At 40.5% G+C, this 27,070-nt stretch overlaps 1 protein-coding gene across 3 annotated transcripts in view; it reads left to right on the top strand.

Annotated features, from left to right (window-relative positions):
• LOC107994632 (mannosyl-oligosaccharide 1,2-alpha-mannosidase IA) overlaps nucleotides 1-27,070 on the top strand; it is a 467,472-nt gene that overhangs the window by 354,459 nt on the left and 85,943 nt on the right. Inside the window, exons 2-3 of one of the 3 annotated variants that reach the window (XM_062073867.1) lie at nucleotides 23,998-24,138; nucleotides 25,018-25,450. The exons of 1 other annotated variant lie outside the window; for it this stretch is intronic. In XM_062073867.1, coding sequence (XP_061929851.1) covers nucleotides 25,088-25,450 — 363 coding nt within the window. In that variant the 5' untranslated portion in view covers nucleotides 23,998-24,138; nucleotides 25,018-25,087. The remainder of the gene's footprint in view (nucleotides 1-23,997; nucleotides 24,139-25,017; nucleotides 25,451-27,070) is intronic. One more of the 3 variants, XM_062073868.1, reaches the window with a different exon arrangement.

The following is a 27,070-nucleotide window of genomic DNA, read 5'->3' as shown; positions in this document are numbered from 1 at the left end:
TTTTTCCCCTCTGGATTCCCGTGTTTTTCCTTTCTTTCTCTCTTTCTCTCTCTTTTTCGACCCGTGCTTCTCTGTGAAACCTCAATTTTCACTCGCCTCCGTGAAACCGCGAACCTTCTTCAGCTTCTTCTGAAACCATCATTTTTTTTTTTTCCCACCCTTCTGTCCCATTTGCAGCCTCAAATACATCCACCAGACCATCGTCCAGACGAATCAATCTCATCGTAGATGCTCCAGAAAGATTACATACAAATGTATTTTTTTAACGAACGCTGGTTGAAGGAGAAAGCTTAGTCAACTTCTCGAATTTTGCGTAATTAATTGCTCGAAAATAGCTCGTTTCCCCCATTCTTCTTTATTTGAACGTGAGGATCAATTTTAGGATCAATTCATACAAATTTGTATGGCTAAAGTAAGGATAGGTTCGAAAAAATTCGCGTCGACGATCAAAAACACGCTCTGATCGATTCAACTCGACGAGAAAACCCCCTCGATCCAAGTTTCTGACAACTTCACCTACTCCACGTCGCGTTTATACATCTCTCTCAACCCCGTGCGAGCCTCCAATCGCACCCCTTATCCCTTTCCTGCCTGCGTCAGGATGTTGCTGGTCGGACGTTGACGATCGAACACCGTGAAAGTTCCATCGCGGAAGTGTTACATCTCGACCTTGGGGGAGGCTGGAAGTAGGGATGGATCGATGGCAGACGGGGGATGATCGATCATTGTTGGCGCGCAGCGACACCGTTAGGCAGATTTTGGCGCGTATAAGTGTCAAATTTCGATGATCGATGGCCGGCAATAATTTGCTGGCGGGCACCGCGCCGCATAAGGGAGATGCATCGGACGCGGGTCAACTAACGCGAGAATCGATCCGGCCGATTTTTTCTCGAAAGGAGAATTTCTAATTTTTCGAAATCCTCTTTAAGTCGAGGCCAAGTTGATCTTGGAAAAAATCGAATTGGAATTTTTAGTAAGTTCGGAGGATTCTTTGTTTTCGTGACTCGGTTTTCTATCTCTGAGATTATTTTCCTCGAATCGGGGAAATGGAAGGAAGTAGTCGAAGGAAATTTTATTAGTATATCTGGAGGAGTTAATTAATTAATTGAAAATGGAATGGCTAGTTAATTTTCTTCTATGTGTATATTTGATTAATCGCGAGTATGAATGTTTGAGGATGATTTAATTATTGGCGTTAAACATGGAAATTTAATTAATTAATTATAATTATTCCGAATTTACGTGTATATTGTTTCGATATGATCAGTGAGATATAATTGAACGACAGTGAGATACTTTTAGTTTAAATTTATATCTTTTTGTTAGTTTGATCAATTCACGAAGACCGTTTTGACTTTAAATTATCCCTCCCCCCTTTTTTTTTCAATAAACCACGATGTCAGATACAACTTGACCACTTGTGTGATTTGCATATTCATATTTAAATGAACTTAATAAAAACTCGAAACGTTACTCGTTTGTAAAGAAACATTTATTATGTTTATTTTATACGCGTGTTTGATGCGAGTCAAGTAGTTTTAAAAATATATTCGTTATTTCGTTACGATGGAAAAACAAATTAATTATACTAGCCATAAAACGGCCTTTACGACCGGTAATTAGTAATAAATAATTTTACAGAGTTCTTCATTTATATTCTACGTTTCGCGTGATAAAGACCGTGAATGACATTTATAGCCCAGGACAGGGGACGAGGCACGGTATACCCTTTAAAAAATTTAATTTTTATTTCCAATTCTTGCCAAAATTTCGTCCATCACTTATTCTCGAAAGATTAACCGGTCGTTTTATTCTTAACACGTGGATACAAAATAATTCATCCAAGACCAAACAATCTCTCCAATAAATATTAATAAATCTTATATAAGAACACAGAAAGAATTCTATTAATTGAACACCGCAAACCTGATGAAACAATCGAAAATAATTCGATGTTGTTTGTGAACGAACAAGTCCAACGAACTCTCTTCCATCAATCCTCTTCTCAACCTCCTTCCTTCCTTCCTTCCTTCCTTCCTTCCTTCCTTCCTTCCTTCCTCGCATCTCGACATTTCCCCAAGCGGCTCTCTGCTTATTTCTCTCCTCGCCTATACAGTTATAGATTCCAACGTTTTCGAAGAAATTCAATTTCAAGAATTTTTTTCCCTTCCTCCTCCCACCTTCAAATTTCCTCTCGATTTCGAGGAGCACGCGCGGCATCGTGGGGCATGGAATACCGTGTCAAAGAGTCAAGGGAGATTTAAGATTATTGAATATTCACAATCGTGAAACGTACGGTGTAACGATCGATGACCCGCTGGGGGTTGGTTCTCTGCTGACTATAACTCATCGTGAACTATGGACTCCGAGCGAATAACTAGCAGCCCGTGTGTTGACGATTATGGCTTGCCTTTCTGCGGATACTTGAAGCTAAACAGGATAAGCTAACCTAGCTTATATGTATATATATATATACATGCATATATCGGGTTTATAACTTGACATACTTTGGATTCCCTTCACACGTGTTACGTGGTTACGCCACGTAACAACGTATTTCTATCAATTACGTTGTTAGATTCTGAGGATATTAACTCGTCGACTAATGCGATAATGAGAACGATGAAAGGGCTAAGGTTTATATCGTTATTCTTTGTAATTAAAAATCTTTGCTTCACTCTTGTTTGTCGCAGGTTTCGTTTTTTTTTTCTATTTGTATGATAAAGCGACACGGGTTCAAGGATGATGTTTGGGCTGCAATAAATATCATTGCAACGATAGTCATTAAATTGTGAAAATAGTTTTACGCGTTTGTTTGTTTACGAGAGATTTATATATGGATGAAATTTTAGACGAAAAAAAAAATATATATATATATATATGTATAATACAATTTCACTATCGTTTTTTTTTAATTTCGATTCTTTATTCGATTCGTTCCATCGATGTTTTATTTACTCGTTTCTTTTATTTGCTTTTTTTGATATTTAATTTGCACATTTTGTTTTATATAAATTTTTACATTTGAATTCAATATAAATATATAAGCATTTCGTAATTCAAAAATATTTATTTACTTTAATATTTAACATCGATTTTACGAATCGTGTTCTCTGGAATTTGTCAAATTTTATTATCGAAAATTTATGAATTAGTTTTTTTTTCTATATATATAAGATATGTAGAGCATATTGCTTTTTCATTTGCGACAACGGGAGGAGAAGGGATGGATCAGGGTTAATGTCCAATTAGGAGCAGCAGTTGTTCGTATTCGTCGTTTCCACCGTGTGCCAGAAATTCATAATGAATAATCGTTTTCCATTTTCAGCAAACGCATAACAAAACATATCGACTGTCAAAAATGCGACGAATAATTCAAACAATTTAACATGGCGCGTTTAATTCGTGGAAAAACGTTCTTTATTCGAGAATTAAATTCTACAGGATTCAAACGTTGAAGTTTATTTATACGAATGAACTGGTCAAAAAAAACAAACTATTATTAACAATTTCGACGAAAATTTCAAAATTATAATCGTAAGATATCTTCTCAAAATATAAAACGTTAAATATCATCCCCATCGGGAAGAAAAGTTCGTCTTGAACTTTCACTCCCTATCCTTTTATATCCAACGAAACCCTCGAATCCAACTACCACGTTGAAACTACTTTTCCAACTCTTCTTCTTCGAATAAAGAAAAAAGCATATACGTACACACACACACTCACGTCCCCAATCTCGGTTGTCTCGTGTCAACCGATTTTCCATAATTATATTAATCAGGAAGAGAGGGGGCGCAATTAGAAAGCGTAGAAATGCGCGCAATTTAAACGAAATTGTAGCGTTGCGCTGGATCCACCGGTTAAAGGCCGCAAGTAGCAGCTACCCTCCCTTATCGCGAAATTAATTTAGTTCGCGTGACGCACAAAGCGGCTGGAATACGCACGCATCTCGTTACGGGTTGCAACGTTGTGCCCGACTCGAAATGGCGAGCGCGAGCTCGTTAAGCTAGACAGATATTCCATTGTTTTCGTCCACGTGCCACGTGGCCGCCGTGTGCTGGAAAGCATAGTTTATCGGTGACGTGGACAATTTTTCCTTTTCCTTTCCTTTTATCCTCGCGAAGCAGCCAGCCTCACTTCGTCGATCGTGCTGAAATTGGAGAGAAACGATCGGGAAATTGAGAATTTATAATTACGATATATTTCATTATCGTACTACGATGATATCTCGTAAATCCTGATGCTCCTCTTGGCAATATTTTACGTAATGTGACCCTTCAGAAATGGGAAGAAATAATTCAAATGCTCAGAAAGTACAGTTTCTTGCGAATTAACCCGAGGAGAAGGATTTCATTGGAGCGTTTACAAAGCGGCGAGATTAAAATTCCAGCGGTGAAAATAAGCCGACCCCGGGTCGTGGAACTTTGCTTCCGTCACGCGAGCACGGTATCGCGCGTTCTTGTTTCGTCCTATTCGATCCACGTGTCGACACCACGGGATGACGGTTCCTGTCATGTCCCCGCAAATTGGCCCCGGCGCGCTCAAGAACCACGAATACGAATCCCGCCATCTGGCACGGCCACGCCAGAAATTTCCACCGCGAAAAAGTCGACGACCATCACTGTCACGTACCCGGATTTGTTCGAAAATCGAGATCGAGATGGTAACCCAACGTTTGTTGGGAACGAACGTTGATTATCGCGGTTGGAACGGAAAATGTTTCTCGATCCGTTGATTGTAATCGAAGAGAAAATCGTTTATTATCGTTCGTTCAATTTTGTTCAACGCCCGAAAGATTCGTTTAAAAGATATTCCATTATAAATCGTGGAGTTCGGTTTAGTTTCCTTCGGTCGAAACTAGCAGAGGATTCTAATTCTCGGTAATAGAACTAAGTCCAGAGGGGATCCTCGTCATATCGCGTCACGGGTTGGATCCTTGACCGGAAAGTGGTGGAGATAGGGGGTGAATCCGGAGGGAGAGGCCGATTGCGGCCGCGTTGCAACGTGGACAGAGATGCACACGTCACGGTGAAACATTTATCGGTAAACGGCTGGCGAGGCCTGTGTATCAGAATGGCCTAGCATTCTCGTAAGCAGCGACGAAGAAGGGTCTTGATTAATGGCGTCGTTTTGTCCGGGCACTTATTACACCGTGACGTGTCGTTGGCTGAAATCACGCGTGTCGACGGATGTTTGCGCATGTTGGGCTGATTAACAAGATTTAAGGCGGGTTTCGCGCGTGTGCGTGCGTGCGTGTGTTGAAAATCCGTTTGCTTACCGTCCATCGAACTGTGTCAACAGGATTCGCTTGGTTGCACCGTTGGTCGAAAGAAGTTAAATGGAAGAATTTCTTGGCGAGATACTTCATTTTATTTTTATCCAAATTCATCCGAGACAACGCGCGATAATTTTTCGATAATTTTTAATCTCGCGACGGATTGTTTAATTGAGCGAAAAAGCGAATGCAAATAGTAGTTGCAATAAAAATAATTGGAAAAATAACTTTTCAATTTATACTTGTATAAATAACGGAGAGGGAGAAATATCAACACGAAAATTTAACATTTTTATGGATCCAATTGAAAATCAATTTTCGATTCGTACCTCGATGTCGAGGGATAATTAGTTGAGAATATTTATCTCTCTTCTCTGAAAAAAAAAAAATAACCTGAAAAACAAAGAAGAGGTTTAAACGATCGAGATCGAGTATTAAAATCGGTAAATTTAATCCCTTCGATTTCCCAGGCTGGCACGTTCTCGCGTGCGAAACGTGGGCCCCCGGATTTAATATAGCCGAGTATATACACACGCCGCTTAATTCCCGAACCGGTTCTTTTAGACAATTATTATCGACCAATTAGCATCTGGCGGCGCGCCGCCGCGTGACTCATCTCCGACTTACATAACCGCGTATAACATAAATACACGGGTTTGCTCGCTCATTAGTCACGCGAGCTTATACGAGGCCTTCCTCCTCCGGAGTCGGAATATCGGTGTCCAAACCCTCGATTAAATAATGACCGCGTAACAAAGATGTCAGGTTTATGCGATCGCTGCGGGGCGGTTGATTAAGAGGTACCGTGAAATATTCGACAGCCCCCTCCCTCGACCACCACCCTCTCCTTGAACGAGCATTTAACAGCTTTTACGATCGAGTCTTTGGTCGATGTGGATTTTTCGTTATTGATTTCACGGGGTGGAAGGATTTTGGGGGAAGAAAGGTTCTTTTTTTTAAAGGGGTGATTTTTTTAGTATAAAGAGATGGTGGATCTGTTTGGATTCTTGATGTTGGTTTATTATTGGGGAACGGATGGATCTTGTAAATATGATTATGCGGTACTTTTATTAAAGGTTGCACTTTCGTGCCAAAAACTTGTCGTCTAAATTTGACGCTGATCTCATCTCGGCTGCAATAAATGCTCTTATCGATTTTGAATCTCTAGCTTCTTTTATGATAACTCTCTCCAACTTGCAGAAAAGAAAAAATTAATTTTACTTTCGAGAAATGAAATTGTCTCGACTGGGGAATAAACGATTTCAATAAACGAAGGAAGGGGAGGGGGGGAAAAAGAAAGAAACGAAAATAGGCAGTCAGAAAATGACAAACAATTCGGATTATCGTCATATATATTAACAATTGACGAAAAACGAGCACGAGTCCGGGCGAATTGGCTGAAATAGAACACGTTATAAACGGGTCACGTTTATTGAACCGGTGAAACCGTTTTGAACGGTTCAGAGAGCAAATCTGGTCAAATAATTCTGTTCATAAATCCATGGGAACGCGGGCAGCTCGTGTGGGCCACGCGTGTCCATTTCTGAAACCGAATCTGTTCTCGTATCGTTTCTAACCCACCTTTACTGGCCCCGAGGTTACCGTTACGATCCAATATATCCCCCTTTCTCTCTCTTTTAATTCACCTCTCTTCCTCTTTTTCTATTTCTATTTTTATCGACCACGTGAATCAAAACCACGTTTTTCCCGCGTGCCACAATCTTTTTTCGATATATATATTCGCGATATATCGACTCGTTGGATCTTTATGATCCGGAAATTCGGAATCGACGAATCGTAGAAGATGAAAAATTCGTGATTGGATAAACAAATCGTGGATATTGTTTCTCTCTTCTTATGAGAAATATATTATATTACTTTATTCGCCTTTCTGAACTGAAACTTTTCTGAAGGAAAGGAAAAACATCCGTCCCCCTTTCCCCCGAATCGACCGATGTTTCGATCGATGGAGGCACGGTTGAAAGAGGGGAGTCGTTGAAAAATTGAGAGCCACTGACACGCGATGGGCCGCGAAAAGATCCAAATATAATTGGCACGCCAGTCATCCGCGACGTTGAAACCGACGTTGGAATCGCGAGCGGCCGATAATAACGCATTCGAAGGCCGGTTCATGTCGAACGGTTCAACGACCGTCGTTGGACGTCGAGAGAAGTTGCTTCGGTCCGCCTCTTCCTGCCGACTTTTATCCTCCTTTTTCACGAGGGGGAGGGAGGGTATCGAGATAAACAAGTTCGATTAGCGATTACGAGCGGACAGGAGGTCGACATGGTCATAGAGCACGATCGATGCGAGACGAATCCTTCCCCTCCTCCTCGTTCTTCGATCTTGTTTTCTTCGAGAAAACATCACGTTGGAAAATTCGAACTTTTGGAACGACGAATTCCGTCTCTATTGTATTTTGTAGTTTTTAAAAATGAATGTTGCGAAAATGTATTTTTGAGGGGCATGGAATTTTAGAAAGGGGGAAATGTATTTCATTCCAGAAGCGTGTGATTAATATTTCTTTTTGTAAGCTTTTTCTGTGAAATTCAAACGAGTGAATACATAGTTGGTGGATTTCCCTTCAACACGAATCGCGCGTTAATTAAATTTTTCTCCCAAACAACAATTTAACGATATTTCGTACATCGTGTTTGTACGATTGGCTTTTACGTTTAAAAATTATACAAACGATGAAAAATAACAATATCGTTGCAGTAATCACTTCATTATTAAAGAATCGAACGAAACTCAGTTGAATTAAAACTTTCGCGACGAATCTTACAACATTCGAGTGTTGCATATCGATAAAAACGTAAGGTATTTCGTCGATAAAATATAAATTCGATCAATCCTTTGATTCCATCCAAGGATTTAGGCGCAAGGATGAAACTTAATTGCCGTCAATATTAAACAGTGTTCCAGATAAATTACACTCGCACGTGCAAAATTAAAGTTTAATCAAATAGTACCCTTCCCCTCGAATGCATAGGCTTTCAATAACTTATTCGCGTTCCATCCATCCTGAAATTTGATACAACTTGATCAATCTAATCGCGTTTAACGCGGTGGTCTCGCTGTCACGGTAATTCGATCGTTATTGATTTAATGAAAACGTTTGCATTAATTATCATTCGCTCGTTCTCCTTCCTGTAAAATTATATGTATCCTGATTATTGTTAAAAATCATCGTAACAAAATGGGATGAGAACATTAACATAACATTTTCTATCAAACGACGTTTTCGTTTTTAATTATATCGAAGATATCGATGTATTTATGCATCGTAAGACACTTTTGGAAACAAGTACGAATATCGATTTAAATTATTACGTGTTAGAATTAAAATGAAAAATATCGGTTAAAAGTTATTCGTTTCGAAAGTTCGAAAGAGTGAAATTCGGCGAAACTGTGCCAAATCTCGTATTCTTCTGATCCAATAATCGATCGACACGACACAATATATACAAAAATTAATTCCGCGCATCTCCTCTACACACCCACGCTCAATTCCACGATGCGTACAGTTCTTTCCCTTCTTTCTTTTCCGTCCTTTTTCCAAACACAGTTTACGGGATGGAATGTTTAAACAACGCAGCAGGGAGATATAAAAAAAAAAAAAAAATAAAAGAAAAGAAAAGAAAAGAGAGCTAGAGAATAACGCGTGGCAATAAACGACTGCAGTGTAAAGTCGAAGCATAGGCACGCGTGGCACATATAAAGTTGGCTGTTTGAGAAACTGGCGCAAAGTAACCGCGGAAAGTTATGAAACGGCTGATTTATCGTTTCTCATCGTTCTTCGTAAAAACGGTACGCAAACGTTCACCTGTCGCCACGATTGATTACACGCGTATCGTATAATTTTATTAAAACGAGAACGCGAGGGGGGAAAGAGGAGGGGATGCGTATCTCCATTTCCCCATTATTTTAATATAGCATAATTTGATCCATCGATGAATTTATTTTTTTTTTTTTTTTTTTCATTTTCCTTTCCTTTTATTCCACTTTCATTATTCGGAGCAGAGTTTTATTATTTGAATATATTTTCGATGTCGAGAAATATTATTATATTTAACGGAGCGATTTTAACTTCAAAATTGATCGAATTTTACAATAAAATCTCGTCGAAAATTAAAAACTCTTTAGGCCGGATTTTAATGGAAAATTATGTAAAATTAATAAACGATGTAAAATTTCGTTCTTTATGGATAAGTGTCGGAAAATAACCCTCTTTATGGAAGGGTGAACCTGCCGTTTTCAACAATGGCAATTTTTTTTAAGTTTAACTCGAAACTTTGCATTTAGTTTCTATTTTGCCTGACGCAAGGGAAATATATCCTTTAAATAATAATAAAAAGCGCGGTACAAACAGTTTTTGACAGTTTTTTAATTGCAAAATTTGCCAAAAATAGAAATAAAGTATAATAACAGTACGAACTCGACGATATATTCTCTTCTAAACAAATAAATAATTTCTAATTTCCTTAAAATCGAACTATTTACTAACTAACTCCTAAATTCTTACACGATACGATTCTTTTTCCAAATACCAAAGCTCGATCAAATGTTATTTCTTCGAAAAGGGGATAATTTCTTATCAAACCTATCTTCAAACAATTTATCACTCTCCATAAATAAATCCACCCTCGCGCATGATATCCGTCCGCCCTTTTCTCTCACGGTTAAGGAAGGAGGGGGAGGAGTCGTTTTTCGCAAAGTCGAAAATCGAGAGCGAAATAAATTGCGAGAGCGGCATTAGCGATGAAATGTCAAGTGTTGCGTTGGAACCGTTTATTCTCGGTAACCTGTCGAATAATGTCACACTTGAAATACGAGTGCACTTTCGTGGACACGGAGGGTGGGCGGGTGAATCTTGGGGAAAAATGTGTCGGGATCAATCGGTGGGGTAAAAATATTTACTCGAATATTTGGGGAACATGTGTTGCGTCGAATTTATTCCCCGCCAAGGGTGTTGTCGGGGTGCATGAACTTTGCCCTGGTTATCGTCTAGCTCGCTACATTTGCCAATCTTCGGCCGGAACATCTATGCACTCTCCCGACCCCGCATTTCATCGATCCGAGGCCAAGTTTTACGGGGGATGTGTTCGATTTATTTTTTAATCGATTTTTTCTCGTGAGAGAAGAAACGAATCAAATTAATTTTACGAATATATAAATTTGGCAAGAGGAAAGGAGTAGACGGGGAAGAGGATCGAACGATGCACAATAATTTATGCAATTCTCGAGGCGGAGAATCGAATTGTTGACGTATTATATATTTATATAAGTATATAAATTAATGGTAGGAACAATTTAGGAATCTAGCAACGCTAATGTGACGTGGATGACGTCGTTGTGTAACGGTATATCCCGTTATAAGGAGATGATACGTGTTTCGACAAGTGATGGATCTGGAAGGGACGCGAATGACATTTAAAAGAAGAATATATCCAAGAGTCTTGAAATAGTCTTTCCTCGTACCAGAGTTCATTTATAACTCTCTTACACGGCCTATAGCTTCATCTATCACGAGTTTGTTTATTGACGAGCAGTCCACGTTCTTCGAACTTCGAACATGGAACTCTATAAAGATCTCTTTGTCCACAGTCTATAACTAGGTCTCGTAAATCTATAAATAACGAACGAATCCTCTTTTCCACCATCGATCGTGCTCCTCGTATCGATCTATCGCGTGTCAACGATCTCGATCCAGAAAAATTCAATTCTCGAAGTAATTAAATTTAAAGAATTCAATTCCTCCCATATATAAATAAATAAAATCGACGAGCACCAGGAAAATTTCTCCACGGGACAAATCCACAAATCTACGCCTTTCGGTTTCGCCGAAACCGATCGATGCGACGAAACCAACGACCGAGCCGATCCCCCTCCCCCTCGTTTCGTAATTACACCCGATCGATAACGACGGTGTTCGCTGTCTAAATTAAGAATGTTTTCGCTCGCTATCGGCCGAGTCGCGTTCCGGTAATTTTATTTCCGTGTCTCCGAGGAAGGGTTCCAGAGGGAAAAGGTTACAACTACTCTCCTCTCTTCCCTCCGTGATATATGTACACATGTATATATACACAGATACGCCTCTTATCCGAGAGGAGCCGTTGCATCGTCCCGAGTTTGGACGTGATTAAGTGCGTGCGTGTGCTCGCGAGAGCGTGCGTGTAGGCGTGAGCATGCTCGCGGCCGCGCGTTTACACGCGAGCCAGGTTGGGAAGGATGGGGGAGGATGGGGAAGGGGATCGTGTCTTGGAATTCGGCGAAGGAATTTATGCCCGTACCGGGGTATTTATATATCAATTATACGTATTTATATACGCGGGGTGCATACGTACGGTGCGTGTACGGCGTAACGACGTCCGCTTGTTTCTCAGGCGAGCGATTTTTTAACGAGAACGGGGGAGGGGGGAAATATTCTTTTGTCGAGCCGTGCTGTACCATTGTTATGCTGATGGCTAGGTCTTATTTTAGAATTTGTTGTGCGTGGGATGTAATTATTAGCTTGTTGTAAGTTTTTGATATAGAAGCTTTGATCGATTCTTTCGAAATCTTATCATCGTGATTTTGAATTGGAAGTGAGTTATTATTACGGATCAATTAGCGTTGAAAATTGAGCAATCTCTTAACTAGTTCCTTTTATTTCGCTTATATTATTTGGCGTATATACGAATCGATGGAATTCAGTTTATTTTCTAATCTGATTTCTCAGTTTGAAACATAAGAAAGGATAAAAGAATAAAATTCGTAAATGATAATAAGATTCGCTATTTTTTCGCTGTGAAATTCTGTGTACGATATAATGAAGAGAGAAACGAACACGAATTAGAGCCGCGCATATCATGGTTAAATAAAGAACACGACGATGGTGAATGATAGCTGGTTTCGATACGTTTCAGGTGATAAAGTTAAGTGGCTGGTGTAGCTTAATAACCTTTGAATATGCATTCGAAAAGAGGAAAGTATTTTAGGGTGAAATTTGTTAGTCAAATTTCATCGAAGTTGGTGGTGTTGGTGCACAGGCCGCTTGAATAAGCAAATTAAGACGTCTAACTGTGCGTGGCTTTCTCACTATTCTTTTTCTCAACGTATGTATACACTTTAGTGTTTTTTGTTTCGTATTTTCACGCGATTCGTGGCTTCTAACGATGGAAATAATAATCGGACAGATCGTGATTGAAACGAAAGATTAGCATAAAATTGGAGCGAAACATCTCGCGTATTTGTTAACCTCGATTTTAAATCGGCTTCAATCATTCGTTTCTCGTTATTCGTGCAAAGAAAACGTAAAGAAATTACACAGAAATATTAATATTTTCCCCTCCCCTCCGATGTTTTGCGAATATTTCCACGAATTATTTTCTCGCTTGAGAAATCGCTCTTTTTCTCGCCCTTTTTCTATCAAGATTTGGCGAGGGAAGTCTTGAATTTATTCCTATTAATTCCGGAATATTTATAAAAAGGATCACCTACTTTCATCTTACGAGAATAAAAAACTGAAAGAATGAGTCGTGATATAAAAAAAAAATCTTGAATCGATAGCGATGGCAGCTGTTGATTCGATTAAATGAAATTAAACGTTAGTATCTGTTTTCATGATTGGCTACAAATAGATTCCCCGAAAGCGTGAACCCGTCTGGCTGGCCGTCATCCAACATTCATTTCGGCTTGATCCCCCGTTCATCGATTCTTGGAGTACATATGTGTTCGTTGACCGATAATTACAAATTATACGGCTCATTCTTTGGCAACTTTGGTTCTCATCGTGTCGATGAACGAACGAATGTTTCGCGTTTCAACAATAACGTATTTATAACACGGGAAAAAAGTATAGAGTACTGTGCTCTCCTCTTGAATTTGAAAGGAATGTTAAATAGTGAAAAAGACCCCGGCCCATTGGAAATATTCACGGTACGACTTTACCGTGGGAAATATTTCAAAGGAGAGATATAAATTATTCCTGTTTTCTTTCTCTCTCTCGCGAACAATTTTTTTTTTGTATATATATATATTTTTTTCTTCACGCGAACACGTTTTGAATTACACCAACTTTAATATTTCTGTTACGTATTTTAATATACGAGGAGGAATAAATAACTCGTGAAGAGTATTTATTTTCTTTTTCAATATATATTTCTCAGTAAAGTTTCTTCTTTATTGAACAATATTATAAATTGAATTAGAAGCTGTTTTTCAACAACTTACAAATTTCTGAAAGTCACTTTCTAAAAAATTCTCATCTACTAAGCAAATCGAGTTCTATGCGAACGGAGATTTAAACATCGGCTGAACATCCCTATTTCCTCTCTTTCCAATAACACGAACATAAAGTTTGCCCCAACTTTAAACGAAGTTTACTCCTGGAAACAAATGGAGGACGGAAAATTGATAACAAAATTAATAAACGGTGAATTCGACGGGATGATCGTCGACGGGGAAACCGCGGTTTAGACGGCATCGAGGACGGAAGGAAATAATGAACTCGGTCAGGAACACAGGTCCTGGGTGTGTCGTTTCAGGCTCGTTCGTGTGACAGGTTAATTTCGCCGGTACGGGAAAGGAATTGGAAACCGACCGTTTTCGCTATTCCCCGTAGAAACTTTGATCGAGAATTTTGCCACATGCGGTTTGCGGCCAACAGGTTGGCCAGTCACCTCGAGTCATGTAACAGGGCGAATTGGAGCACGATCCGTGCCAAATTTAAATCTCGACCCCGTACGATACGACACGCCTCCTTTCAACGCGGTTCCAGACCGCGACTCCCTCCTCCTCCTGGATGGAAAACATCCGGGATGGATGAAAAACTGGAAACAATCCCTGGCTAGTCGAAACACGCGTAACTCGTTTACTTTATCTATTTGTTTTTATTTTTTTTATTTTTCTTTCTTTTCTCTTTTCCCCTCCCTCCTCCAGGAATTTGATACGAATCTCTGTTTGCTTAAAAGAGAATAGAATTTTGTGGTTTACGGGGATTGTTTCGTTGTTCTTGACGAGCATTCGAGCTTATTTTTGCTACTATTATTTTTCTATATTTCAGGCGGTTTGGTTTGGTTGTTGAGTTAAAAAAAAATAGTAGGGGAATTGTTTTGTGGTTTGGGTAGATATCGGTTGCGGAATAATTCAGTTTCGTTGTTTTACTCAAATAATAACAATTAACGAATAGTTAATAATTCATAATCGATTATTGATTTCGAATGAAATTAATGAAACTCGTTTCTTTTATTCGCTTCTCTTGCGACAATCTCTCGTTTTGATACGTAAAAAGAGGAAATTCCTTGGACACACGCCGCAAGAGATGCTCGATTTTGAATCGATTCTGGCTCCCCTGGTTATTGTTCGACGAAGCGACTAACGAATTCACATCCGCCGGAAATCGCGCGATACAACCCTCGAACGAGAGACATGGAGGAACAGGTGAGAGTCTCCCTCGACATCTGTCGTGAAACGACTTTAAAAGCTTATCTCCATCTCCCGTCTCTGATGAATCTTTAATGGCTCTTCCGGTGTATAATAATAACAGTCATTAAAGGAAGGACGTTGGTGTTAATTTTGGTCTTGATTCGTGATCATTTCTTATTCAATTTAAATTTTGCCATCTTTCCCAAAATTTGATGCCGCTCCTTCTTTGCTTAATTAGAACAGAACAAGTTCGATCGATTGAGTAATTTCTGGCAAATGGGGATACTTTGTAATTTAATTCCATGCGAATAAAGGGAATTATTTTTACCACTGCTGTTTAGGATTCTAGGATTATATCCCTTTTGAAAGTTTCGCAATATTTCGAGACAACGAAATCGTGAACGTTCGTTACGAATCTTTTTATCTCTCTTTAAAGTCAAATGTACGAAGATACGAATGTGATAAAAATTTCTTAGCTCGAAGAAATCAAATCGCACCGTCCGACGAGACATCGTTTCGTTCCACTGCCCGACCGCGTATCGATTCGTATCCCTTGCTCGACGTCGTATCCCTCCGCTTGCACTCCTTCACCGGGGGTGAGGGGTGAGAGGAGTCCTTGACTTAATCGCGCGGCGTAAGTTAGCGGTCCCGCGTGTCGGTGACGTCGTTGTTTCGCGGCACCCGGTTGAAAGAGCTAGCCGAGATACTCGTGGACCAAAACCACGATAAACACGCGGTATCCCGGGATTAACACGTAACCCGCATTGTCCTCGAGCAAATCCTTCATCGCGGTTGCCAGAGCACGAGCGTACAGTTTCTGCCAAGAGTTTCGAGAGTTGCTAGACGATTCGACGGTCGATTAAAAATTGTTATATATGTTTCGTTTGGAATATCGAGCGAGTTTGAGATTGTTGAGGGTGTATGTTTTAATTTTTATTGGGAGAGGAGCTTGGTTGAAGAGAATTGAATTCGATGGTTCGCCATCTGCTCGACCGAGTTTATTTTTCCCAGGAATGATATATCAAATTCACCTTATCAACTCTCGAATCTCGAAGCTTCGACTCCTATTTCCAGATCTTTCCACCGCTCGATCTTTTCCAATTGTCAATTTCCAATCACCTTCCACGCGTTATTTCAATCGTGCTCGTATCGGTCGATTCTCGAGAAGAGGGGGGGAGACGTAACTTTCCACGGAAGGTGGCAAAGTTCGGAAACAGATTCGAAAATTTCATTTCGCCAAACTACTCTTGACAAATTGTGTAATGACTTGTTCAACCGTTTGTGGACTGTGTAGGCCGACAAACCGTAAAGTTTAACTACAACTTGCTCTATCTTCTAACCCGCCACAATAAGCCAGACAGCCGTGTTTGTTTCCGTCCAACTTCGTCGCGGCAAACTTCTTCAATGAACTCCCACTGCTTCTCCTCTCGATTTTCCATCCGTGAGAGAAAGATTGCTCGACCACTGCGTGGCAAACTCCTCCTTCGACGGTATATAATATTTCACATTTCTATACTACCACTTTGATCTCTATATATTTTTGTCCACTTGATTTTAACTCTACGAAGAGCAGTCCCTGTTCTTTCCTCGTTTTCAAAAAAAAGAAGAAGAAGGAGTAGAAGAGAATCGCGTCATCCCGATCACTATCACGGCGATACACGTTGAATCGTCGATTCATCGAGATTCAAAGAGCGTTATGGTTGGTTTTAATGCAGGGTATTTAGATCGGAGGGGGGCCACGTTGCGTCCATCCTCTCCTTCCTTCTCCCTCACGTATTACGTGAGCGTAGCCCTGTTCCAGCTGGACGATAACCGTCCAGACGCCCGAGGCTTCGCCTTGACGTGTTCATGCTTCGATCTTCTCGTAAACTTTCCTCCTTCCATCCTCTTCGTTCCTCCTCTTCTTTTCGACCTCCAAAATCGATCGATCAATCTCTCCTCTAATTTTCTTCCTCCTCGATTCTTCCCTCCCCTAGCGAGGGGATCGTTTTCCTCGATGGACATTTTCGCAAGTTTGTTTGAAATTGTTTTACCCTCCTCTTTATCTCGTTTACCTCCATCGATGTTTTTACGCTTTTCACCAAGTTTCGAAACGGCAATTTCCCTTCCCGTTTCAATGCTCGAGTATAGTCAAGAACCTTATAAACGTGGTTACTGAATTCCCCCTTTCTTTTTATCCGATCGTTTTTACGACCGTTCCGGAGAGGAGGTATCGGTTGTTTAAGCAGTCACGTTTTCTTTTTCTTTTTCTTTTTTTTTTGAGAACACGGGGAGGATGGGAGCCTCGTTTAATTTGACTGTTATTATCCTGTTCCTTTCTTTCGTACGTTTTACGTTTTCTCTTTTATTTTTCGCGTGTTCGGTTTGTTCCCTTTCGACGTTTCGAATTGTACGGAGTTGCGTATATTTATACGCTTTTATTCCGTGCTTTATTGACAATAAGGTACGAAGAACGGTAGAGGGAAGGATAAATAATTAATTCGTGGAGTCGAAGAAAAAATTAATATATGATTATTTCGATCGTTGCATTTTATATCTTGAATGTCTTTGTACAAAGAGACTTTGTTGCATTAATAGAATCCTAGTTTTTATTACGTGTATATATATATTTCTTTTTGTTTAAAACAAGATTAAAATTGATCTTTAAGAAGGTATTAACACTCGTATCTAAATACCACAAGCTTCATCCTTCTAACGTTCGTTCCGTGTTCTTCTTCATTTCTCTTATTCTCTCCGCCACGTCTTTTCAACCATTTCCGCTCCAAAGACCAATTCCTTTCCATTTCCACCTCTTGCCAATAATAAAATACATTCGAGCATCTTCTTCTTCCCCCTTACCCTTGTTTATCCCCCACTCTTTGTTACTTTTACTCGTCGATTCTTATCCAATTGCCCCTCTCTCTCCCTCCTTTTTGCCCTTTTCCTTTTTTACCCCCTTTCTTCTTCCTCGTAATTTGCCGTGGCGAAGCTGCAAGCGCCGCATCGAGCTCGATACGCCGCCAGATACCGACCTTTTGCCAGAGATCGGCCCGCTCCCACTTGCAGGGGAGTAATAAGATCAAAAAATCCGTCACTTGTACACCGGTGGAAAGTTCCCGTCTCCGCGAGGCATGTCTCGCCCCTCTTGCAACAGGGTGGCTCCGCTCAGAAAAAACGAAAAAAAAGGACGTGTTTTCAAAGGTGCGCGTTTCTGCGCATCTTCGTTCCAAGAGCTCCACAGCTTCGAAAGACGAAGTTGAGTAGAAAAGAATATTTTTTTCTTTTCCATTGGAAAAGAAAATATCGTTGTTCTTGAATAAATATTAATTTTGCTTTTTCGCGAAAGATGGTAAGCTTGGATTTCGATATCTTCATTCGTTGTTTGGTTAATTTTTTTCAGTATATTTGATTTTGTCGCGTGTCATATTAGAGGAATCCTTAGGAGTAAAGGTTAAACGATAATTATAATGTTAAATCTGTTACGGAAATTCAGCTATTTTTTTTTTTTTTTCTTGAAAAATTGGGTCGATACTCTTATTTCATCGTTAGTATTCCTATAGCTTCTCTTCTGAACTCGAAAGTTTCGAGAACTTTTTCCTTACTTCGTGATTAGACGTTTGCCGGCTTCGTTTAAAGAGGAATTTATTACTTCGTCCTTGAACGAATGAAACCAAAGTTTCTGCAGGATTTATCTCGCTAAAGTGTACCGACTACGAAATTACGTAGCTAAAAATGAAGAAAAAAGAGAGAGAGAGGAAGGAAAATTTAAATAGAAATTTTTTTTTTACGAAATTCAAAATTGATACGATAACATAATATATATTCCACCTATTGTTGTAAATCCTGTGTAAGCGCTCGCTAAGTTGACAATCCGTTTGTGTAATTTTACGATAGATAGAAGTTAGAACGAACAATTTTTTTTTGCACGAAAAGTTTCGTCGCGCAATATCAAAGCCAAATCCGATTAACAGCGAGACGACGGTAAGCGATGCATCAAAGGATCGTTAACATCGACGAAGTTGCATCTCGCGTAAATATAATACCGGTTCTTTCCATTTTCGAGCAACCTGTCCCCGAAACCTTTGAATATTTGCTTCGAACAAGAATCTCGTCCTATAGAGTTAGAATAAAACCAACTTTCGCTTTTGCGTGAGATTTTTGGAAAAGAGAATTCCCGGATTAATTCGCCGATGAAAAGAAGTTGGTTGATAAAAGAAATAAAAGGAATCTACAAAAGATTCTATTAATTATATCTCACGAACGTATTACGAGAAACGACGATACTCGATCATTACGACCAATTATCCAATCTCTCGAACGAATACAAAAATCATTCTCGAAAGACCAGATCTCTCTGTGAAAATCTCGATCGAGGCCTATCATTCTACGTGTATTCTATCACCGAACGGATAACATCGGTAAAGCCCCCTAATATATAACCCAACGAGTGTAATCCCCGTTGCAAAAACACGCGCTTACAAATCCAACCTCCCATTACACCCGCCCGGTAATTCGATCGAATTCAAAGTTTCGCAAAGGCAAACACGAAACCCGCAACACGGGCCCCTGAACACGATCTAACGTTCTACGTCGATGCGTCGTATTAAACCCGTGCAGCGGCCAATACGCGAGGATAGCATCGGGAGGAAAGGGGAGCGAGTTCAACAGTCGTGCTTTAATCGGCAACAAAAGTAAGCGTGTAGCAACGAGAGTTGGATAAAAAATTCTGCTACGATTCCCCTGCCCTCTTCTCGAACGAGATTACGGTAATTACCTGCCACGGAGAGCAACAGTTTCATTACTAGGATAAGACTCCCTTCTCTTTTACTCGTTCTTTCTTACTCGTTCCTTCTCGACCGTCCTTGTTGCCGAGGCTTCGTTCGCGTGTTGCATTCCGCTAACCCTCCGCGGAGACCGCATTATCATGCGTCAGGGGACGAATGAAGGTAGGCGAGCGTGTTCGAACGTTGCCGGTGAAACAGATGCCGCGATGGAATTTTAATGAGATCTTATCCGGCGTCTCGGTGAATCTAATTAAGCGTCGCGGTGGTGGGGCGAGCGGAGAAGGCGAAGGGGGCCTCTCCATCGATCGATGGTAAAGTAGATCGCGCGGGAAAATTAAAGCAAGTGGACGAAATTGAAGAATTGGCTGGAAACGAGGGCCGGTTTTGTGAGATTCGAGGGAGAGAAAGTTATCGGTATCTATTAATTGGGGATTGGAAGGGGAAAAGTTGTCGAATGATAAGTATTCTTTAGGTGTGATAAAGAAGATATTTTTATCTATGGAGATATTTATAGGTAAAATAAATGCAAGAAGATATGAATAATCGAAATATCGAATTTCTTCTTTTTAATCGAAACGGTTCGAAATCGAAAGGAAATTTTATTCTCGCGAGACAATTTATTGAAGAGGGGAATCGGTCGTTTCACTCGTGAAAAGTCTTGGTTGCAACGTGACAACATTCGTAAGAAGAATTCTAAGCAACCCCTTCGATACGCCTTCATCGTCGTGATCCCCGCGTTAAACCGTGCCCTCGGCGGAATTAAACATCCTCTCGAATAAATTACACCGCGGGTCCAACTCCAAGTCCAACTTGATTAAACTGTAAAGGTATTTAAGGCGGTGTTTCCGCATATATTACCATTTCGTCCATTTTCACGCCCGATCTCGATGCTAATTCACGACGATTAACACTTCATTTCACGCGACATTCCCCTGCTTTTATACGAACAATCCGATTCGGGGGGAGAGAAAGAAACAGATATAGGTATAGAAAGCTCCCTTTCTCCCTCTTTCCTTACCATCTTTCAACCGACCAGTTTCTTATTTCGCGCAAAGGCGTTTAAACTCTTGCAAATTGCGATTTTAAGCCGGTTATTACTTCTCGCTCCTTCGACACCGATCAAAGAGAGAGAGAGCTTGCCTCCTTCTCTTTCGGTCGCATTGCTTGATTCAAGCTCGTTAAGTTAACTGCATTTTCCAAGGGGAACACTCGCGTTAACTCGTAGCTCGCGATTCGTTCCCGATAATCCCGCGGGAGTTGAAACATTCTTATTTTTCGATCTTTAAACTTTGGGAAAAAAACGATCTTGTTAATATTTTTAATATTTATATCTGTATCGTCTCTCTGATCAAGCATCTCGTGAGTTAGAATTGTATGAATTGCAAGTTGTAATTTTCAGTTAACGCGTTTTTAAATAAGAATGGAAAAGAGAAGAGGAGGGTGAAGTGATTACAGATGCACTCGGTGTAATCGGTTAATTAGAATCGTGGAACGGAGAATTAAAAAAATAGTATAAAACGCCGTTCTATTTTCGCTGCGATAAAAAAGAAATGTCACAGTCGCACGCGTGAATTACGTTCCTCCGCGAAAATAATAACAATGATAATAAATTAAAAAGAAAGAGAGAAAAAAGGAAAGGGGGAGCGAGAAATAATAAATAACGTGATTCCAGGGGCGATACGGGTGATAGAGGATTTAAAAACGAAGGGGAACAAGGAGGAAAATGGTATTTTCCAGGGAATTTTTTCGGAATTGCTGGGTGGTCGAGCACGTGCACCACGTACGTGTCCATTCGCGACGCGAATTTGCCTGGCTTTAAAGCACTTCCACCGGTCCAATTTTCCACAAGAATGTGACACGTAGCAATCTTGGTAACCTCGGGGCCCAGCACCACGATTTATTAGCCAGTGAATGTACCTTCCACGATTTATCTTCTTTCTCCCCCTCTCTCTCTTCCCTCTTCGTTTTTTCCCCTTCTTATTTTAATTTTCTTCCTCCCAGTTCCTTTCTTTCCTCAACTCTTCCCTCTTTCTCTCTCCCTCTCTTTAGATTTGACTTTTCCTTACGTTCTCTTTTCTTTTTCCACTCCTTGTTTCTCGAGGGGGATCAAATTTAGCACGGTAAACGAAAATTCATCCGTTTCAATTTATCGTCCAAAAGATTGAATCAACGCTCGCGTACCGTTGAAAGAAGAAAAGAAATTCTAAAGTTCTAAGCGAGCGCTCGAGAATTCCCAGAAAGCACGATACGCGGATTAATCAGGCGCGGCAATTGGCTCAATTATCCCAAGTTGCGATATAATATATCAAAGTGGTGGATGCAATTTGCGTTTCCGCCAGTTCTTGCTTCTGTTTTCGAAGCGGCCCCGGGGTGATGAACGAAGATTTCCAGCCGCTGTCCGTTACTTTAATCGAGGTATCACCGCGATTAAGGTGTAATTCTGGGATCTGAATAAGGGCGGGGAATCCGGCATGAAAGAAATTTCAGTGGCGGAACGGGGGTAAGAAAGTTGTAACCTGAAGGGTTAATTGCGAGGCGTAAATTGCCGTGGTGGTATTTCGAGATACTTTTAGGGGGAGAAGTCGGTTTAATTCCTGTGCTAATCTCGCCTCGAGACTGTTTGCGATTTTCACGGTGAATTTAAATTATTTTATTTTTATTTTATTCGGCCGTTTTATTTTTCATTCGCCGGCAAAATCGTCGACTGGACACGGAACCTGAAACCCGTGTGCATTTAAAAGGATCTCGAAAAGTTGATAATAATTTTACTGGACGAATAATAATGCTAAAAAGATACAAATTCGTTCCGCAAAAAAATGATCAATCTTCCAATATATATTTAAATCTTATTATTTCAGCAGTTCTACAAACTCTTAGCCAATTTCGAAAATAACAATTTGACGATACGTATACGAATATTCATACTCAAGTTACGTAATAATCAATATTTACATTCATTTCACAAAAAAGAGTTCGCCCCATTTAAATTTTCATCCCCACGCTTGGATCTGGACACACCAGGGCGAATTTCCAAAAATTTCCCACCCTTCCTGGTGGGTAGGTGGAGGATCCTGGCGGAGGAACACGCTCGTTCGAAGAAGTGGTTCGCAAAAAAAAAAAAAAAAGAGAAAGAGAATCTGCAGGTGTAACGCCTGCAGCGACCGGGTGATAAAATGCGCGCGGACTTTCGATGCGAGGAGGGCCAGAGAAACATCCCGCGATGCCCGGGGCTCGATAAAAAATGCAGTGATCACGTTTCGGCAGAGACTTTGGAATCTCCGCTGGAGCTTGCTCTTCCTTCTCTTTGAATCGCGCCCCTCGCGCTTTATATCAGTCCCCTATCGATCGATCGGTTGGAGATCCGTGGATGCTCGGTTTCGTAGGCTTCGTAGACTCTTCTTCGCGATCGGAATCGAATTTGCTCGAACGTTGGAAGATCGAAGACGCGTAGGTGTATTATATTCTGAAATTTTATTGCTTTCTGATTTTATCGGCCGATTTTTTTACACGGTTAACGAGAAAGGGTCAGACGATCCAGGATCGAAGTTTTTCTTCCGTAATTTGTCAAAATTTAAAAGTTACGAACAACGATTAATATTTCGATCAATTTTAATTGTTAAAAACTTGTCTTCCACGACGAGATCGAGGGATATTTAGAAAAAAATGGAGATTGAACGAATAGTTTAACCAACAATTTAAATTATCCCGATACTTTTAACGAAGTACCGCCGTTGGTAGCACAAAGGGAGTCTCACAAAGGCCCCCCCATCCCAATTATTTTCCGTTCCCTCGTCGAAACCGAAATCTGACCGCGTGTAACGACGAGACCGCGTATCAATGCAGCAAAGGTTACGCACGTTTGTGTTGCGCGAGCCAGACACACATATACACATACGCGCGCATATAACAAGCGCGCTATTGTCCTTGATTAAAAGTTAAATTGATAACCAGGCCTGATTTGTTAATTTGCAAACGCGATTACCGACGCACGGTAATCAAGATTACAGTGTCATTGACCATCCATACAACGAGAAGTGCGTTTAACGCATATCGCAAATGCGTTTCATCGATGGGCGAGCAATTATTCTCTCGCCTCGCTTAACAATCGCCATTGTCTTCCGATACTTGAATAATTTCCTCTATTCAAATTTCCCGCGGAATTTACCCCGCCGCTTTCGTTTTCACGCTCCATTTTCGCGGGAATAAATTAGAATAATGGAAACTTAAGGATTATTTCCCCAGATATTTCAACTCTCGTTCCAACAACTGGTCCATCTATTCAATAATTGTTTAAAGAAGAATTAATATAAATAAATTTCGATCGAATCTTTCGAAAACTGAGATATACAACGGAGGCTTTTTAAATAGGTATTAAAAAATAAAATAAAATAAAAAAGCTCCTCGTTTCTGGAGAAGGTTTATCTACGACGCAGGGGCGAATCAAAGCGAGTCGAACTCAGAGGAAGCGCGACGCATTCGAGGAAAAGGAACATTTTCGTGGTTAGGTGTATGTGTGCGCCTGTTCACACAGTGAATTTCTCTTCGCAGCTGACGAGAATTCCGAGTCGATGAGATCGAAGCAAAGGGACGCGAGCTGAAAACGCGCGGCCGCCGTCGTTGAAGGCTACTTAAAACGACCATTGAGCACTCGTCGGGGTGCTCGAATTACCTACAACAGGTGGCCCGCAAGTAAGTGCCTCCGGTGTGTTCGCACCCTCGCCTGATTTCACGCCACTCTCGTTCGATTCTAATCGCCGATTCTTTTTTTTTTTTTTTTTTACGAAGACTTTCTTTACCTTTCAACTCTACGAATATTCGAAATTTCATGTTTTTTTTATTTTTTTTTCTTTTCTTTTCCTTTTTTTTCTTTTTTTTTTTCCTAGTAGATTTTATGGTCAATGGTCGATTTGAGAAGTGAAAATATAAGTAACGAGAGGAAAATTTGGCAATTCGAGAATTCGAGTGAGGGAAAGTCGAATAGATTTCCAAGCTTTCGAGTTGTCGAATTTTCCTTGTAAAAAATTAAGGATTTAAACTTTGTTATGTGGATTAATTATACGGGATCCCCCGGTATTCAGATAGATTTACATATTCACGGTTGATAACGGGTCCAAAGAATTTGCATTCGACTACCCATAGACTAATCTATCCGTAATAAGTCTGCATAATCCTTGAAATTTAACATTAATTATAATAAAACTAATAATCAAGTTAACCAAAACTTAAGTTAAACTTGATCTAAAATAAACTTTATAGGCTCGATGTATACATAACAAAGTTTACCAAACCATCTACTGTCTATTCATCCTAACATAAACCGACATGTCCTCGAATCGAAGAGGATCCCTTCCTTTCGTTCAATTCCAACATCCTTCTCGATCTTGCACAATCGACTCGTGCAAACGCCTAAAAATGAACGATAAAACGATATCGACCACTGCTAACCAACTGTGCACACATCGTTGGAGAGAAAAAAAAGAAAAAGAAAGAAAAACAACTCCCAAAACTCCGGCCTCTACACACCCACACACCCACATCACGTGTACATGTAACGTGTTCCACGCACAGCTCCGCCAATACGAGCGAAACATCTGCAACTCCGGGCGGCTTGTGGGAGTGCAGCAAGTGCCTGGACGAGATGCGGCTGATGCAGAGGTTGGCGATCAGCGGACTCCTGTCCGTGATACTGATCGTCCTTCTCACCGGCACGTTCGTCACGCGTCGTGATCTCGCGAACGTGGTGGAGCGTGGAGGGGCGCCCGAGGAGCGCAGCAACGAGCAGCAAGCGAACCCCGCATGGGTGCAGAGTAACGTGATCCCGGGCCAGGACGAGGCGAAACCCCTCGAAGATAAGGATCGATGGGTGGACCCGAGGCAGAGACAGTCGGAGCCATCCGCGGTCGGACCACCGCCGGTCCCCGTCCCCGGGCCCTACGTCATTAAACCGCCTAATCCACCCCTGGATGACGTGACTAATCAGCGCCGCGAGAAGATCAAAGAGGTAAGCGGTTCCAGAGCGTGTCTGCTCTCATCCTCTCTCTCTATCTCTCTCTCTCTCTGTCTCTTTCTCCACCTGTCCTGCGTAACGTATACGTCAGTGGTGATCGTTGATACGTGGATCGTGGGAATTTCGCCCTTGGTTTTTCTTCGAGGAGGGAATGACGAGGAGCAGTTGATGGACGAAAAGAGGGGGGAGATTGTTAATATCGAGAGATTTTTCTCTGGTGAGTGCGATGCAAGAAAAGCTGAGGTTTGTTTTCTGCAAAATTTACGCATTCTCAAAATCGTACTTACGTCTCAGCTTTTTTTTGCGCTCGTAAATCGAGCTTCTTCCCCTCCATTTACCGAAAATCCAATGCGAAACTCATCGAACCTTAAGGTAAGAAGAACTACTGTCGTCGATTTTTCACGTACAAATTGCCATCACCGTCATCGAGTGGATGTCTGAAAGCATCTCTGCAAGAAAAAAAAAAGGAGAAGGTAAGTCGTCGATCTCTTTCGAAGAAAGAAAGGAAGAAAGAAAGAAAGTTTTCTCCTCTGTCGAGGAAGAAATCTGCATCGCGGATGAAAGAAATGCTGCAATCCACGCGGTGCAATTCTTCTCGCGTAATACTCGTGATCTTTGGAACGATACCGATATAACTGAAATTATCCGTCATTTCGTGACGCGGTAATTGAGGCGTTGGCCACGACGTGGAAACGTTCATCACTGGATGCTGTCAGTGATTTAACGATTGCTTAATTTGAGTTTTAATCTCGTTCTTACTCGCTTCTCTCCTCTTTCTCTCTCTCTCTCTCTCTTTCTGTTTAGGGAAACCGGCAATTCGTTGTTCAAACAGAGACCGATGTCTCTTTTCGCCCCTTGAAATTGTTGGAATTCGAATTTCCGCGGAAATGGACGAGTCGATGATTTGGAAACAATTTAGATCGATTTTATGGGATTAATGAGAATTTCTTGGGACGAGTTCTTGAATTATTATGTAAGAAAGATGAGAAATGATATGAAAATTTCGCTTTTTATGGAATTACACTTTTGCAGAGTTATGTAGAGCATAATGGATTACGGAGCAATTTTTTTTTAGCGGGATATTTCGCTTTGAAGGGGTGAAATCGACCCTTAAAGTTTCTCAATGTTTTTATAATTTTTTTTTTTTTTTTTAAATATAACTTTGCCACTTGGGATAGAGGATCACTTTAAACGCGTAAAATGTTTTATCAGAGGATTTTAATACTCTATTATTTCGTTGTAAAAAAAAAAATATCCCGGGATAAATTCGAGTTCGAAAATTCGAAACGCGTTAAAAATTTTGAAATTTTGATTTCTCGATAAAACCCTTCGATGAGGAGAAATAAAATTGATTGTACAAATATTTATTCAGAATCCCCAGTTGAATATCTTTTTCTGTACTATATTTTCATTTATAATAATTGAGAAGGGAGAAAAAATTCTGTTCACGAAACATTGGCCCACACGCAAACGAAATTTCATCGCTTAAATTCAATCTCGACACAGAGAACCAATGTGGCGTACGCATTTCGATGGTTGAAAGAAGTCGAGAGAACACAGTTTGAAAAATTTGGTGACTTTTCCATCGTCGGTGTTTGCAGTTCGCTGGAAGCG

Source organism: Apis cerana, linkage group LG4 (genome assembly GCF_029169275.1).
Source record: "Apis cerana isolate GH-2021 linkage group LG4, AcerK_1.0, whole genome shotgun sequence".
NCBI lineage: Eukaryota > Metazoa > Arthropoda > Insecta > Hymenoptera > Apidae > Apis > Apis cerana.
The sequence above is the reverse complement of the archived record's forward strand: the minus strand, read 5'-3'. Positions and strand labels throughout refer to the sequence as shown.